Below are 17,402 nucleotides of genomic sequence, written 5' to 3'. Positions count from 1 at the left end.
CCATCTGTGGACTTTCTTGGACAGAAGCGTCTTTGCTGCCATTCTTGCAGCGCTGCAAGCTCTGCTCTGGTGGCATATCGATTCTCCATCATCCTGATGCTCTCCTGCTCAGGCTGATGTTAAATTATGATATTTGCATCCAAATTGCTGGAAAATGACCTAAAATCTTTGACTTCAAGCTGCCGGACTCTGAAGTATTTTTCTGTTGCGTGTCCCGTTTCCTCTGTAAACTGCAGCCTGCAGGTGAGGCTGTAATCTGACTCTGAGCATCAGATTACCACCAGATTATAACAACACACCACATCCAGCTCTGACAGGCTCTGCAGTTTTATGCTACATTATTTACTTTGAACCGTCAGTGTTCATGAAAACACTGAAATATTCTCAGTTGAATTTAGTTTTTTTATTTCACTTTTATTATTTTATTTATTAAATTAGATTTTAAACTTTAATTCATAGAATAATGTCTTTTACATTCATTTATTCCATTGGTTGCATTTTATTCATTTAAATAATATTCATTTTATTTTATATATATATAATTTAACTTAATTTAATAGAACTTTAAAAAAATCAGCTGCAGTCTTTTTTTAATTTTAAATTATTTTTTTTTATTTATTTTTCCTAAATTTACTACCTTTACTTAATGTATTAAACTGCTGTTTCATTTAGTTTTTTGTTTTAATTAGTTTATTTAATATTTAATATCATTTTGTTCAGAATGTAGTGAAAAAAGTTATAATTTCATTGCTGCTTTTCTTAAAATGTACTTTTAAAAATTAATTTATAAGTATAAAACTCAGTCTTTAACTGGTCCAAACCCAGTAACAGTCTGGTTTATTTGCTTTATATGTTTATTGAATTAATTGTTTGAGTTTTATGTATTTATTGTTTTTGATTTGAAGTATTTGTCACTCTGTTCTTTCTTTTGAGTCAAACTTTTCCCATGGGAAACAAATAAATCCTCTTATCTTAAATAAATTGCTTCAATAACAAACTGATATTAAATTGTTTCCATAGCAACTGATTGACCAATAGGGAAACTTATACAGGCGTTCCTTTTATAACTTTAGCTCATATTATATCCTTCATATTATTTTATTAACATTAAAACATAAATTATTCCTGAAAGTATCCATTTTATTGTGCAGATAATGAACCAGAACCTTTTTTCCACAGGGACCCGCCTGCTGAGTTCCCACAGAAACATCAGCTGCAGTCAAACATGATGCTGAATATTTCAGCAGCCTGGTCACATGACGCCGGTCTGCAGGGTTAAAGTGACTCTGCAGCGCCGCGGCTCAAACCCGCTCTGCAGCCGGACGGAGACGGCCAGTGAGTATTTACCTGTGTGCTCAGGTGTGTTGCTGCTGCTGCTGCTTTAATCTGCTGCTGTTTGTCGCTGATGTTTCTGTTTTTATCACCTGGTGGGTGAAGCTGAACTTTAACAGGACCACAAGTTGGTTTGTTGTAGTTTTCCGCTGTGAAAGTCGATCCACGGCGTCATTAAAGTTTCAGAGAGCGAGTCTCGCTCTAGTGGGTCAGAAGAACAGCAGAGCAGGGGAACCAACTGGCCCCACTGGGAACCAACTGGGCCCACTGGGAACCAACTGGACCCACTGGGAACCAACTGGCCCCACTGGGAACCAACTGGGCCCACTGGGAACCAACTGGACCCACTGGGAACCAACTGGGCCCACTGGGAACCAACTGGGACCCAACTGTTCACAGTACCAGAACCTCAAAGGCAGGACTCAATATTGGTTCTGCATATTATGAATATTTTGCTGGTTTTAAAGCACAAATGAAGGTGAATTTTACTACAATGTGTGTTTATTTCATATAAAGTCATAATAATTTTAATGTAGAAAATCCTCCAGAATCTCCAAATCCTGCAGATCTTCTAACCACTGAAGATTCTGTCAGTAAATATAAACAAGATTCAATTCATCTTCCAGCTAGAAAACTACAAGAAGAAGAAACAGGAAACCTGGACTAGATTTGTTGCTAAACATTTTCTGAATTGATGCAGAAACAGACACAACAATAACCTTTGACCTGTATTGACTAAAATGATACAAAACAAACAGCAAATAATTTTCATATTATTGTAGAATAATGAATAAAAATCCAGCAGGTCCACAGGAACCGCAGCAGGATGTTAAATCAGAGGCTGACGGACCAAACAGACCTGAAATAAAAGTGGAATCATCTCAGCAAGGAGAGATAAGAGTTGGAAACACTTCAAGGTTTTTGCTGCGCTGAACTGGAACCAGTTCAGGAATGTGGTACCATGTTAATGGAAACCAGCAGAACCGCTCCGTTCCAGCAACCTCCATCTGAAATCCATCTGGGCGTTCAGTGAATGTCGTTTTGTGTCTTCATAGCTTCTCTCCTCTTCCTCTGGGTTCTGGTTCTGGTTCTGGTTCTGGTTCTGGTTCTGGTGCGGTCCGGGTGAGACTGGAGCGATGGCAGGCAGGCTGTGAAGCTCGTTAACATCAGCAGGTGATCAGCAGGTGGAGCGATGGCGGCGTGGCTGGGTCGGCTGGCGCCGGGCGAGGCCTGGTTCGCCATGAGCTCCCGCCTGCTGAGGACCAAACCCGTGGGCTCCATGGGCCACGGCGCCGACGACCTCACCGAGCTGCCGGAGGGCTCCGCCGCGGGGCTGGCCAAGGTCCTCACCACCCTGGACCTGGTGTCGCTGGGCGTGGGCAGCTGCGTGGGCACCGGGATGTACGTGGTGGCCGGGCTGGTCGCCAAGGCGATGGCCGGCCCTGGGGTCATCCTGTCCTTCATCTTTGCGGCGCTGGCCTCCATACTGTCAGGTAAACGGACTCAACCATGATGGAAACTCTGAGATTACCTTTAAAAATGAACTTTTACCAACACAAACCAACTGATTATAGAAAAATTAAAGAATTGGCAGACAGAGAGATATTTATTGATCTGGAAGGGAAATGATGTGTCTGTAGTTCCCTTTCATGTAATCAATAAAATGAAAGTAGCGATTAAATATATCAGGAAAATTAAAAATCAGAAAAATAAAACAAATGTTAAAATAAAATTAAATAAAATCTCTGAAAGTGTTTTTTGTGTTTTGAAAAGCTAATTAAGTTTGTAGCAGCTAGCTGCGGTAATGCTAACCCCAGTTTTTATGGTTTTATGTAAGAAGCAACAATAAGTGTAGAGTTTGTAATTTTGTTCTTTACATCTGTAATAACAATCAGTAACATGTTTGTTAATCTACTACTCTTCTAGCTTCCTGTTTCATCTTGCTGGGTTACAGTGCTAATGCTAGCTTGAACAAAAACATGGAAATGCAGTTTTATTCTTTGATATATGAGCTTTAGGGACACTAGAGATAATTATATTATTGTTTGGATCTCAGTGTTCACTGCAAGCTTTTCTAACTGTCTGTAGCAACTAGCTTTGCTTTAGTGCCAATGCTAGCTTTTATGCTAGCATAATAAATGAAAATTTGGATTTGTATTTTTCAGTTATGTCCTTCTTTTTCAGAGTGCCATTTCTAATAATGCTTTTATTGGAATCTCAGTATTCCCTGAGTTTTAATATGCTGCCTTTTTAGCTTCCTGGAGCAGCTAGCTGTGCTACAGGGTTAACGCTACCTTGTACATAAAATTCAGTTACAGTCCATATTGTTTTGTTTGTGTTCAATGTAAAGACGTTAGAGTTAATTATATTTTTGTGATGATCTCAATAGTTTTAGTAAGTTTATTCTGCTTTCTTCTAGCTTCCTGTTCCAGCTTGTTGTGCTGCGTTAGCTCTTCCATTAGCCTAACTGTAAACAGAAACAATACGTTAAAATTAGTTTTTTCTTGTGCTGTTTTTATTTCTGCTGTCGTTTGTAACAGGGATACTTTATCATTTTGTTTTGCTCCTATGAATGAATATATTTGCTGCTGATTTGGTAAAAGGACAGAAACATGAGGAGTGACGCAGGCCTTCTCGCTTTCTTACGCAACATGTTTCCACCGTTTTTATCTGACGTTTATTTGGTGACCATCTCATTAGAGTTTGTTGAACTTTGTTGTCTTTGACTTTGGCCTACCTGTTAAAGTTTTCTGCATTTTTTTCTCCTTCAGTTTTAATTCTTTTACATATTTTTGGAACTTCTGTCTTTTTATTTTTTCAACCTTTTGGCACCAATTTAAAAATGATTTTAGTTCAACATACATTCTTCAAACAGCTACTACCCATTTTCAAATTGTCAACAAAGATCTAATATTTTGCCTCATTACTGTCTTTCATTAGTAACTTTTGGATGTTTTTGTCAGAACTTGGATTCATCTGTTGTCATGTTTCTGTGTTTTCCTTGAAGGAGTTTGCTACGCAGAGTTCGGAGTCCGGGTCCCTAAAACCACGGGCTCGGCGTACACTTACAGCTACGTGACGGTCGGCGAGTTTGTGGCGTTTTTCATCGGCTGGAATCTGATCCTGGAGTATCTGATCGGCACGGCGGCCGGGGCGTCGGCTCTCAGCAGCATGTTCGACTCGCTGGCCAATCACAGCATCAGTAACTACATGATTACACACCTGGGCACGCTCCGGGGACTCGGTCAGTGACTGCTGCTCATTAACTGTGCTGGAGTTTGCTGTGGTCCTAAAATAAAGTTGGGTCCGATCCAGAAAGTCATTCATTCTCTTCCTGTGTGTTCCAGGTAAAGGTGAGGACACGTATCCCGACCTGCTGGCCCTGTTCATCGCCCTGCTGGTCACAGCGATCATCGCCCTCGGTGTGAGAAACTCTGTGGGCTTCAATAACGTCCTGAACGTCGTCAACGGGGTCGTCTGGGCCTTCATGATCGTCGCCGGGCTCTTCTTCCTGTCGGCTAGCAACTGGGAGGGCGGCAGGTTCCTGCCGTACGGCTGGTCCGGGGTGAGACGTGGCGACGCTCACACGGTCCCGATCCAGAATCAGAAATATTAAACAATACTCACAGCTACTTTAGTTTTTAATTTAAAGGAGGACATTTTTAAAAGATATGGTAAACTCCTGTTGTCCTGAAAGCACAGCAGTGTTAGGACCATAGATGGAGAAAAAAGAGTTTATTTCTGAGTTTGGAGAGTCAAAAATTCAATAGAAAGAAACTCAATTGAGATTAATTTTCTGAAATTTTTTTTTTTTTGAAAGAACTTGGAAAAAAAATTCAAAAATTTTCAGATTTTTCTAGAAAACATCCAACTTTTCTAACTCTGAAATTTCTACATTGTTTTCTAGAACATTCCTGATTTATACTAGCAAGTCTCTGAGTTTTCAAACTTTCTGATATTGTTTGGTGGAAATGTTCTCCATCTCTTTTTATCTATAGTCCAAAATGCTTAAACTCGTATCTTTAAGGAGCTTTTAATTTGGAAACCATGGAGTAAAATTTCCCATCATGCACTCTGTTTATAACTCCTGGTTTTAATTGTTGCTCACTTTGAAAGTATTTTTCAGTCTCGACCAGCTTTTCTTTGAAAGTGTCTGTTTTTTGCTCCTTAATTTTTTGCTGCTACTTTTGCACTTGAACTACAAATTTTCAAAGTTTTTAGCAGTTTCTGTAATTTTTCCCTGTTTAGGTGATGAAAGGTGCAGCTACGTGTTTCTACGCCTTCATTGGGTTTGACATCATCGCAACAACTGGAGAGGAGGCGAAAAATGCCAACACCTCCATCCCTTACGCCATCACCGCCTCGCTGGTCACCTGCCTCACCGCCTACGTCTCGGTCAGTCCACAGACGTCCATCTTTAAACAGAAAAACACTCCGTCTCTTCCTGGTCCTCATTCCTAAGCAGTTTTCAGTAAAACTCTAACTGTGGTCGTTGTTTTCGCTCCAGGTGAGCGTGATTCTGACTCTTATGGTTCCCTATAATCTGATCGATGGATCCGCTCCACTCATGGAGATGTTTGCTGTTCACGGCTTCATGTGGGGAAAATACACGGTGGCTGTCGGCTCCATAGCTGGACTCACCGTCTCACTGCTGGGCTCCTTGTTCCCGATGCCCAGGGTCATCTATGCCATGGCCCGCGATGGTCTGTTGTTCAGGTGAAGACTCAGCTGAAACACACCAACATCATAAAACAAACAAAAGCTCATTTACTGTTTTGTGTATTTGCAGGTTCCTGGCGCACGTCTCAGCTCTCACACACACTCCAGCGGTGGCCTGTGTGGTGTCGGGAAGCTTGGCAGCCGTTCTGGCTCTGCTGGTGAGCCTGCAGGACCTGATCGAGATGATGTCCATTGGCACTTTGCTGGCTTACACTCTGGTTAGTGTGTGTGTGCTGCTGCTCCGCTACCAGCCCGACAAAGAGACGGACACACACCAGTTTATCTCAGAGGACGACGTGGACAACATCAAGGACGTCGGAGATGAACCTACCAAAGACGACCACATCATGACGGAAGGCTGCGACCGTGACGGATCCTCCTACCACGCTGGTGGGACTGAAGGCGAATCAGACGACTCGCATTTCCACACCGGACCTCCATCTCTGTTGAAAAGACTTCTGGGCGGCCATTACTACACCCTGCGACTCCGGCTGGGAATCCCCGACTCCACGGCTCGCCCAACCCCTTCCTCGGGCCGGATCGTCACCAGATGCACCCTGTCCCTCTTCTTCATGTCCTTCCTCTTCTGGTCCACCGTCATATTTGGTGTGGAGCAGGGCTCAGGCGTCGCGGCCGTGTTTTCCGGCCTGATGGCGACTCTGATGCTGGGATCACTGGCGAAGCTCCTGATGCTCATCATACAGCAGCCGGAGAGCAAACAGAGGCTGCCCTACATGGCGCCGTGTGTTCCCTTCGTTCCTGCAGCGGCCATTTTGGTTAACAGTTACCTCATGCTGAAACTGTCCTCTCTCACCTGGGCCAGGTTCACTATCTGGTGTCTGATAGGTCAGTTCAAACCTTCAGATTGTTCATTTTAGACTCCAAATGTAGCATCAAAACCTTCCTACATGTCAGTACACAATGCTGCATATAAAGAGGAAATAATCTGATTTAAAGGAACTTTAAGTTATAAGTATTTAGTTACATTCAGTTGTGAAATTCAGCTGAATTCAGCTCTTATTTACTAATGTTGTGGTACTTAAAGTGTCTTTTCACCTTTTTATTTGAGGGTTAGAATAAGTAGACCTGACATATTTTGGAGCAAACCCAAATGTGGGCGGAGTCAGAAACAGTCCAATCAACAGTCCATTTTTATTTCTGTTTGTTTCATGTTTGTTCAAATATGGTAACTGACAGAATATTGCATCTAAATGGTTCTATGAAGTCAATATCGCACAAATAAATAAATGTTATTTGATACATTGTGAAGCAACGTGAAAATGTTTTGCCCACCAGGTGGCAGCACTGGCATTAAATGTCATTTCAAGCTGAGTTCCTGTCAAACTGAACTCGGAGTTTCTGGTCCTACTGGGCTGTTGACAGTCAGGCCTCATGTTTCTAACAGCTGCTCTGAATAATCTCCACTGGTGGATTGTTAGCAGTTTGGGAGAAGTGGGCAGTGTTAAACATTCCTGCATATTTTTCTAGAAGCCCAGTTTTCTGTAAAATGGTAAATAATTCAGAAACAAGAGTTTTCTGCTCCCTCTGCCCTCAGGCCTGCTGATCTACAGCTGCTACGGCGTTTGGCACAGCACCTTGGAGCTGGACGCCCGCGAGCAGCAGGTCCACGCCAGCTCTTACCGTCGCTACGACGACAACCTGGACGACACCTTCTCCCCTGACGACGACCTTTGCCCCCAAGAGCAGGACGAGAGGCCCTACCAGGGCTGGTCCGCCCCGGAGGAGAGCCGGCACCGCCACCAGAACCAGAACCCGGGCCAGGAGGAGGAGCCATATGAGAGCCAGGGAGAGGATGATGGGAACCAGCAGGGGTACCAGTCTGGAGCCGGAGTCCAGAACCCGACCGGAGACAGCAAGTCCAAAGGACGGACCAACTTTGGGTTTGATGATGAAGACGACTGAATTCAGGAGGACTGAAACCTTAAAGGGACAGGATTATGTGTTTTCCAGCTGTAAATCAAATATGACTGAAAAGATATTAATTAGTAATTTAACTCCTTGAATTTGAGTCTCTGTCTCTTTAAAATCTCCTGCTCTTTCTGAAGCTCCGCCTCCAGGAATTCATCCCAACATGGCTCCTCTATTAACCCTTTAACAACATTTCACCAGCGCTGCTCTGAGCAGTAATGTGCAGCTCCACCAGATGTTTGCTAATTGCTGCTGGCTAGTCTGAAGGAGCTGCGCCTGGAAGGCGGGGCTAGGTACAACCAGGCTTTTTGCACCTGAATGGTTGCCATGGAGATTGAAGGATTTCTCAAACATACAAGAATCCAGAAGATTTTAGATGATGCTGCCCCTTTAACGATGATAAAATCCTTTACAGATCAGTCATTTTAGAAGTTTTATTCAAACCAAGGCAGCCATGTTGGCGGACATGACGGGCTCAAACTGAGCCTCTGAGACCATCAACAGTCTGGTTTAAAGAAGAATCATCATCGTCCTGACAGCAAACCACTCAGTGTCTTCAAGGTTTCTGGTTTCTAGAAACTGAACCAGAACCAGAAACTGCTGACTAAAATCTGACAGTATTTGTCTTTGTGTGAATAATCAGTTGAGGTGTGGACTGCTTCACCCAGCTCCAAGTTATTTATGATTTTCTTTATTTAACTGAGTCTCGGTCAGAAGCTGCTCGTGTTCTTGGTTGATGTTTGGTTTATTTACGGTATGAATGGTTTAGTTGTTTGTGTTTCCTCTGTGTTTTGATTGACGGGTTCTTACAGGTTCTGGTTTCCTGTTGAAAGGTGTTGTTTCTTTCCACTGTCGCCACATGCTTGCTCCGGAGACAGGATTATTGCTAACAGCGTGTCCTCGCATAGATGCCTTTCTAATGATTTGAATTAAATGATCAACTTACTTTGATTTTCTTGCAGACGTTTTCACGCAGCTTGAAGTTCAAATTAATTTTCGTAATTTCAAGTTGTGTAATTTGATGTTCGGTGGAAATGCAGCTTCTGTTGCTTTGCAGAAATCAGAACCAGTCTATAACCTATTGATAATCGATGGATTAATGATGGATCATCATAAAGACCTGAGCAATGTTTCCAGTCAATCAGAACCTGGTCCGGTTCTGGTCCGGTTCTGGTCTGGGTGGATGCTGTTTCAGGATGTTCTGTCTCCTCATCCTCACATTTTCTCTTCCTGCGTTTTGCTGTTAATGTTGAGAACAATAAAGCTCCAGACCCGGGAAGCTCTCTGACTTCCTGATCAGGTTCAGGTATCGCCACGGCAACGGCAAACAAACTCACCTGCTGATAAATCTGGTTGGTTTCCTCATCCTGCTCTGCAGATTAGGGTGATGGAAAGGAGGCCTTCCAGCTATTTCTAAACTGATTAATCAGAAGAGTAACTCCGTTAGCTTAGCTCAGTTAGCTTAGCTCCGTTAGCTTAGCTCCATTAGCTTAGCTATCAGAAGAGTAGCTCCGATAGCTTAGCTCCTTTAGCTTAGTTTCGATACCTTAGCTTAGCCTCCTCGTTGTTTACAGGCAGGAAAACAGTGAAGCTAAAGTCTGTTTTCCATCTTTTTACCGTTTCGGTCGTCTGATCGGACATTACATCCAATAACGTAGCAAGTTCGAACCATTGCTAAATAATTTTAAGTAACTTGGATTCAAAATATCTGTGACAGTCGTTTTTGTTGGTTATGTTTATGGACATACAAGATGGCGCTCCTATCCCTACGCCTACAGCAGTGACGTCACGTTCCAAAGCTCTATAGCGGCGGTTTTCAAAGTGTGAGGCGCGCCTCCCCTGGGGGGCGCCAGAGCACTTTAGGGGAGGCGCGGTGCGAGTGCGAGGGGAAAAAAATAAACCGGAAAAGCTATCTGCTTGCTGTCTACTGATGTGAGAGAAACGTCTTTTACGCACACGATCAACTCTGTGGATTTAGGAAAAAGTTGGTACTGTGGGGTGCGCGTGTGGAGCGGGGATCAGTGGAAATGTTTCCCCCCTTAGAGGATGTTTTGGCCAGTGATGTCAGTAACGTTACTGACGTCGGACCACTTTTTTCCGTAACCAGTAATCTAACACGTTGCTATTTCAAATCCAGTAGTCAGACTACAGTTACTTATCAAAATCATTTTTGCGTTACTATCTTCTTTTGTTATTTAATCGTATTTCCTCTACTCGTCTTGTCGAGTGACCGACGTCTCTATGCGACAGAAATGTAAACAATGGAGGGAGATGCGCGTTTTGTTGGTGGAAAAACTGGAACTATTTTGAGTTTCTGTCGCCAAGTCCGATTATTATTAGCGGCTTTGGGCTTCATTTTTTTTAAAGTCGCTTGCAGATTTAATGAGCGGCGGGTTGCGCCTTTTTGGGCTCGTTTTTGAACGTGAAGTTTCTCATTTGTGGTTGGAAATAAGCAGAGACTCATAATAAATCCCAGAATTTGTCCGTCATTAAGGTAGTTTTACTCCGTCTCTCCCTGTTCATCATTTCTCAGATGATCCGTCCCGCTGTGTCTTTGTTAATGTCAAGTTAATGTATTACCTCTGAATGACATCGAGCTTCGCGTTGCGCTCCAGAAAACTGCAAACAACGAGACCAATATGAACAGCGCAATAAACGTGAAAACAGCCACGAATGAACGTGTCCGTAGTTGGCAATAGTTATAATGGCAAGTTAGCACCGTTATAATTATTAATATTACGGTAAGTGTCGCAGCCATCTGAGCTGTGGAGCTGCAGGAGGAGCTCTGTGCTGCGACATCAAACTCAGGGGCGTAACGCAGAATCTGGAGGCTGGGGGGAGGGGGGCTTTAAAATCCTTCTTTGAGTTTTCCAGACAACAGTGGACCACACAAATTACTCATGTTTTTTATTTTTTGTACAATCTCCTCTTCAGTTCAACCTTATCAGTGGAGACACATTGTTGATGTTACCATTATAAAATAACTTACAATTACATATTGGCAAAGCTCAATGTGATTTTCACAGGAGGCGGAGCGTTGTTGTTAGCAGCTGCTGAAAGTAACTAAAAAGTTACTTAATCCTGCAGTTAGTTACTTTCCTGCAGTTAGTTACTACTTGACTTGGAAAGTAACTTAGTTACCTCCCCCCCCCCTCCGTCCCCCTCCACGGGGGAGGCAGCAGGCCTTAAGCTCCTTGAAGGGGGGCTCACCCTTTCATACTTTGAAAACCCCTGCTCTATAGCACATGTGACGTAACCAGGATGTTGATTTCCATTGGCTTAATCCATTCATTACATTTCTGAAAGAAGGAAACACCACAGCAGCAGCTCAGCCCTCTGTTTGTGCCGGTGTTCAGGACTGTTGGGCGGCTGCAGCATTCTGCATGCTTTGGATGTTTTCCTTCTGGAAAACACCTGATTTTAATCATCCACATCATGAAAGTCTCCTGCAGAGACTCAGAAAAAGTAACTCAGTATTGACAGAGATGCGCTCAAACCTTCTGTACTTAATAAAGTTTATGAAGTTGGTTTTAAGTAATAAAGTTAATTGAAAGCAGATGTGGGACCACCAACGTTGTTTTTTGTGTAAAAGTTATGAAATATTTAAAGAGAACCAAAAAAATGTTGTTTACTCAGTTAGTTAGTTTGACATTTTTGTTTCACCAGACGAAACAAGACATTTTTTCATGATTTCATGATGTTAGTATGAAAGAAAGAAACAAAGCAAATCATTAGTGTTGTAAGAAACATTTTAATAATAATTTGACCTAAATTAAAAAAATAATGAAGTCTCTGTATGCATCACGTTCCTGTTGCTCCATTAACAGGTTAGGGTTAGGGTAAGGGTAACCCTAACCCTAACCCTATCACAGTCTGGGTCAGGCCACACTAAGTCAGTCCAGGGTCTACAAGTGGCCCCTGGACCTCAGGTTGGACACCCCAGGTCCTCCAGAACATCTCTGGTTTTGTTGCTGCATCATGGATTAACTTTCCCCACCAACCTTTCAAAATTATTTTTTGGTTTTTGTGAGAAAGTGAACAAACGAATGATTGCTGTGAAAGAATTTATTTTGACTAAAATAAATGAAACTGAATTTTAAGGTAAAATTAAACCTTTATTTCTGAATCATTTAAAGAAAAAAGAATCATACATTTTGTTTAAAGTAATGTAAATATAAAAAGTGGGAAAAACTGACAAACAGAAATACTTAGCATTAAAATTTACCTAAGCTAACTCATTTATAATCAGCACAGAAAAGTTATTAAAATCTAAATGAAAGAAGCTCAAACGTTTAACAATATGACAAAGATTTAAAACGATATAAAAAGATCTTCTGAATGTGTTTAATCTGCTGAACTTGTGTAATTTTCCTGACAGGATTAAGTCCAGCTGTTTGAACCTGAATTCAGATGAAAACTGGAATTCATTCAACTTTCCTTCCAGTGAAACATTTTGTGCAGCTGAAAGTCCATAAAGGGAATCCACACTTTAGGTTACAGTCCCAGTTTCTTCCTACAGTCCAATCAAGTAACTCTGTTACCTTGAGTTGTTAAAAATGCCACAGATATTGAGAATGACTTGATTCAAACTTCTGATCTGCAGTTCAACCAGGTGTTTGCTAATTGCTGCTGGCTAGTCTGAAGGAGCTGGATCCTTCAGACTAGCCAGCAGGGGCTAGGTCCAACCAGGTTGCCATGGAGATTACAGGATTTCTCAAACATGCATGAAGAATTAAAGTAACACTCCAAGTATGTTTTTGATGAGGGAATAACATTATAACATGATATGAAGCTCAAAATGTTGATTTTGCATGATACTGCCCCTTTAACTAGAATTATGTTTTTTATTTATTTACATTTCTTTGTTATATTTCCCCAAAAGGCTTCTGTGATTTTAGAGCATTAAATGATCAAATCAGGCATTTGTAATGCGTTCTAAGCTTTTTGAAGTGCTTTTCTGTTTTTACTCATCCGTGAGTGATGAACCGGCCTCCGGCCACTAGGTGGCAGCAGCGGTCAGAGTAATCAACAGCCTGCCTGTTCGAGGAGAGAGGAAGTAGCGGACAGAAAACTGATCCGACAGGGATGGAGGAGGAGAAGCTAACATCGGTGTTTCTGGGCTGAAGGACGTGTCCAGAACGAGAACAACCCAGGTCAGGATTTGAACCCAGAACCTTCTTACTGGGACTGTACCATAGGAAACATTTCAGGTAAATTTCTGATCCAACTTTACTAGACATCAGCGGAGGATCGGTTTGAACAGAGAAACAGAAAACAGAGTAATAAAATAGCTTAAAGCTAAAAGATCCGATGGATACATAAAGCTAGAGATGCACCGATCCAATATCAATATCGGTATTGGTCCAGATATTAAATGAAATTCTAGATCCTGCATCAGTGATAAGGTGCCTGATTGATAAGTGCAGATCTATTCAGCCTAATTCTATGTTTTGTGGTCGCGCTTTATTATTAATTTTATATTATATTTAGTATTTTTATTGCTCTTTCTGAACCATTTAAAAGGTTTATTGCAGTTTATTCTAACATGTTTGACCAACATTGTCAGCCGGCTGTTTTTGTCGGTTTCTTTGTTCCATATTTTTACATCGCCTGTTATGTAATGTTATTATAATCCTAATTGCTCTGACTGAACAAATTGAAGTTGTTTTTAAGTGTTTGACCAGGTTTGTGAAGCGATGTTGTGTTTAAAGCTGCAGTAACTTTTATAAAAAATATGTTTCTACATAATTGTTAAAAAGATCGACGTCCTCCAGCTCCTCCCTGATCTATTAGTGCTGCCTGAAAAATGCACCAAAAACAACCAATCAGAGGCAGGAGGAGAGTCTTAGTGCTGTCAATCATCCTTATGTACTCACTGCTAAACAAGCTAATAGCAGAGAAACAACTTGCCGTTACAGGTAAACTGTTTATGGTATGGAAACTGATTTAGTATTCACAACAGGATGAGCAGCATGAGACAGAGTTACACTCTGCAGCTTTAACTGTAGCAGAGCTGTCAAATAAATTTGTAATTCAGAACATTTATGTCTTTGTTTTTAAAAAAAGAAATGTTTTAAGTCAGTTAGACACATTTTTCACGTCTGATTCCAAACCTCAGATATCGGTTCTGTTGGGTAGAAGGTGGATCGGTGCATCCCTGGTGAACCCGCCTGCAGTGAGGACGGGACGCCGGTCGCCCCTCACACCCGTTCAGTCTTGGCGTGGTTGGCGGAGCGGTCGACCTCCCGGGCGGTTCCGCCCCGCCTGGAGTAGAAGAAGCTGTTCTCCCTGGACGGGCTGGTGATGAGGGCGACCTGGAAGCAGAGGATGACGACGCCGCCCAGCAGGCAGAGCCCGGCTGCCACCCAGCCCACGTACAGAGCGTATCCGAAGGACATGAGGTGCTCCTCTTTGTTGGCTCCGATGGGGAACCAGACGGTCGCTATGCCACCAAAAACAGCTGCGTGACAAAGAAAGGATGAGGAACAGGTCATCAGTTTCATATTTGAGTCTGTCTGGTCCAGAGGGCAGGAACTGTCCGTCTCCTCCACCAGGAAGCAGAATCAGACAAACGGATTCAGTCGGGTTATGAAGGAACCTCATGTTTTTATTTCTCCTCTGAAGCAGCTGGACAGACCAGATGAAGAGTAAATGTGTCCTCCAGCTGCTCACTATTAAACTCAGTTTTCTGAAGCTGCTCCTACAATCAAAACAACACAAAAAACTCAAACACTACAAAATAAAAATCTTTAAAGTCAAAATTCAGCTTCATACCAAACAAAATCTGCATCTTAATTTACATTAAGTTCAGATAAAATAGCTTTCAATCCTCCAAGACAACAGCTGAGTACATCATGCAGAATGCAGGAAAAAATACCGTCTGCTGAAAGCTGGAACTGCTTTTCATTCAGGAGAAAAATGTTGTTTTTTTTACCCTCCTTTTCATCAAAATACACATCCAAAGATTTAAGTAATTCACAGCCAACAGCTTAAAGTTGGTTGAATTAAATCCTAATGAATTAAATTAAAGTTTGTTTTTTAAAGTGAAAGAACTTCAGCAGTTCCCCGTGAACTCGACTGGCTCAGGGAAATGAATGCGTGTCCGGAGTCTTCCTCACCTATGACGATGAAGAGGACGCCGCCCACCTGGGTGCGGCGCTTCTTAACGGTGGTGGAGGAGTTGCTAGGCAACCGAATGCAGGGCATGGACAGGAGGACCAGCAGCAGCGCCGGGACGCCCAGGAGACACGCGGCGATCATCAGAGCCCGGGACACCTGGACGTACGCTGCCAGACACCAACAAGCTGCCGGTTACACATCTGGAGCCGCTGGAACGCAGCGCACTGGGAACACTGGGAACACTGGGAACACTGGGAGGTAGGTCTCAAACCATCAACCTCTCCTCAACAGGTTACTGCTGCGCTGACATGTTTTCGGTTCAGCTGTTTGTTCTTATTATCATTTAAAAGTCCACAATGTTTGGATTTAAAACTTCATTTATCATAAATCTGCAAAACCAACAAGCAGCAAAAAGTCCAAATCCAGACGCAGTTTGATTATTTTCAGAAAGTTTTCAACTAGTTGACAAAATAAGAACCAAAAACATAAAAGTTTAAGACTGGAGACGTTTTATATTTACTGTTAACCAAAAAAACCAAAATCTTCAGGCTGTCGATGGTTTGAAATGATTCATGAAAATAAGTTTCCAGAGTTTTAATTATTTTTATTTTAAGAAAACATTCTATCAAATGTTTTATAAAATTGTTTTGCATTACACATGTACATGTAATAAACATAGTAATCACCTAAAAAATGAAATAGACTTTCTGCTTTTTGGATGGTTTGACACAGACAGTTTACGCCTGTAGCAATAAATCCATTAATAAATTAATTAGATTATAAGTTAGAATGAGCTCCATGATTCCCATTCTGGTGATAAATATTCCATTATCCATTTTGTTGATTAGAAGTGATTTTTATTTCTGTTTATTGATTGTTTTTGGTTTTAATTTGGATATTTAAAATTTCTTCCAGTTCCAGTGTGAAAAGTTAAAGTTTATCTCTGAGTTTTCATGTAATGATCAGTAAATTACTTGAAAATGGCCTCAGTATAACAATATTGTCATTTATTATCATTTATTATCATTTATTATCATTTATTACTGGGACAGTTTGTGGTCCAGTACCATTGGTTCTGGTCCAGTCCTGGCGCTGTGGGCGGAGCTTATCGCCACGGTTTCTCTTCCAGGACTGAACAATAAAGTTTAATCTCAATGTTTGGGTGAAAAACTAAAGTAAAACATCAGAAGATGTTTTTGTTTCCTGCATCCAGCTGCAGGATTTCTAAGTTTTTCTGTTTATTTCTGCTTTTTCTGAAAATCTAGAAAATCTGAATCTTTCTGATCTTCAAGAAGAAGAAAGAAAAAGTTTTATTAGTTGTTCACTAAAGGTGTTCTTGGTTTCTTTTTGCATCTGTTAGATAAAGTTACTGCTGGCTGATGCTGTATTTATGTTTTATTTTAATACTTTATCATTAAACTGGAGATTACTGATCAAGAAAACTGTAAAAAATTAAGTTTAGAGGAGTTTTTGCTCAGTGGTTAAATGATAAAACCAGTCAAACCTTTTCTAGCAGCTAAAATGTCAGAAAGCATCAGAAAGCAGAGGTTCTGGTTCTGGTTCTGGTTCTGGTTCTGGTTCTCCTGAGGAGCAGCAGCTCACCGGGCAGCGAGAACATCTGGTCCAGAGTCACGCAGTGGTAGAGCGACGGCGACACCACGCACTCGGCCCACAGGCCGCGCGATCCCAGCTCGTCCATCCGCAGGCAGGTGGCCACCGAGTAGTCGCACGTCCGGACCCAGTCGTTGGTCGCCGTGGCGAAGATGAGCCCGACCCAACCCGCGCAGCTCCCCCCGACGCCAATCAGCTGCCTGCAGATGTGCGCCATGGAGATCCGTCGTGCGTCTTTATGCCAAAAAAAACAACTTTTTATCTTCCTGAGGGTTTTTAGTTGTTGGTTGTTTCTTTTCCTGCCTTCAGGAAATAAAAACTTATCCAAAAGTTCTTTAACCGGAGAAATAGAACACAAATTTCAGCGTGATTCAGAAAAAAACTTCTCAGAAAGACGCTTTTCCCCGACTAAAAATGTTTCAGAAAGTGAAATAAAAGGAGGAGCTGCTGCACCGAGTCCCGTTGATGTGAACAAGGAAAAGAAAATCCTAAGATTTATCTGAGGGTGTGGCGCCAACCTGCCCCCAACGCCAACCAGGCAAAATCTGATCTGATCCAAACGTGAACCAGATGGAGAGCAGAGGAGCAGGCTCGGCTGATCCGAGACATCTGGAGGGCAAAGGTCAGGAGCTGCATCTTCAGGAAGGAACTGAGAGACATTAATCCTGATCAGGTTCCTTCAGATGCTTTAA

At 42.1% G+C, this 17,402-nt stretch overlaps 2 protein-coding genes across 2 annotated transcripts; one reads left to right on the top strand and one right to left on the bottom strand.

The window, feature by feature from the left end:
• Nucleotides 1-2,334: 2,334 nt before the first annotated feature.
• On the top strand, nt 2,335-7,999 carry slc7a14b (solute carrier family 7 member 14b). Its single transcript, XM_044105040.1, has 7 exons — nt 2,335-2,825; nt 4,340-4,576; nt 4,680-4,897; nt 5,581-5,727; nt 5,840-6,048; nt 6,122-6,897; nt 7,607-7,999. Exons 1-7 carry the CDS (start codon nt 2,525-2,527, stop codon nt 7,972-7,974), a joined length of 2,256 nt encoding a protein of 751 aa, XP_043960975.1. The 5' UTR covers nt 2,335-2,524; the 3' UTR covers nt 7,975-7,999.
• Nucleotides 8,000-14,180: 6,181 nt separating this feature from the next.
• Nucleotides 14,181-17,214, bottom strand: LOC122824462 (claudin-11-like). The gene is made up of 3 exons (XM_044105185.1): nt 16,702-17,214; nt 15,099-15,266; nt 14,181-14,440 (listed from the first exon to the last, which is right to left on the bottom strand). Exons 1-3 carry the CDS (start codon nt 16,925-16,927, stop codon nt 14,181-14,183), a joined length of 654 nt encoding a protein of 217 aa, XP_043961120.1. The 5' UTR covers nt 16,928-17,214.
• Nucleotides 17,215-17,402: the final 188 nt, after the last annotated feature.

This window comes from Gambusia affinis, linkage group LG21 (assembly GCF_019740435.1).
Source record: "Gambusia affinis linkage group LG21, SWU_Gaff_1.0, whole genome shotgun sequence".
Classification (NCBI taxonomy): domain Eukaryota; kingdom Metazoa; phylum Chordata; class Actinopteri; order Cyprinodontiformes; family Poeciliidae; genus Gambusia; species Gambusia affinis.
This window is presented reverse-complemented; position numbering and strand designations above follow the sequence as displayed.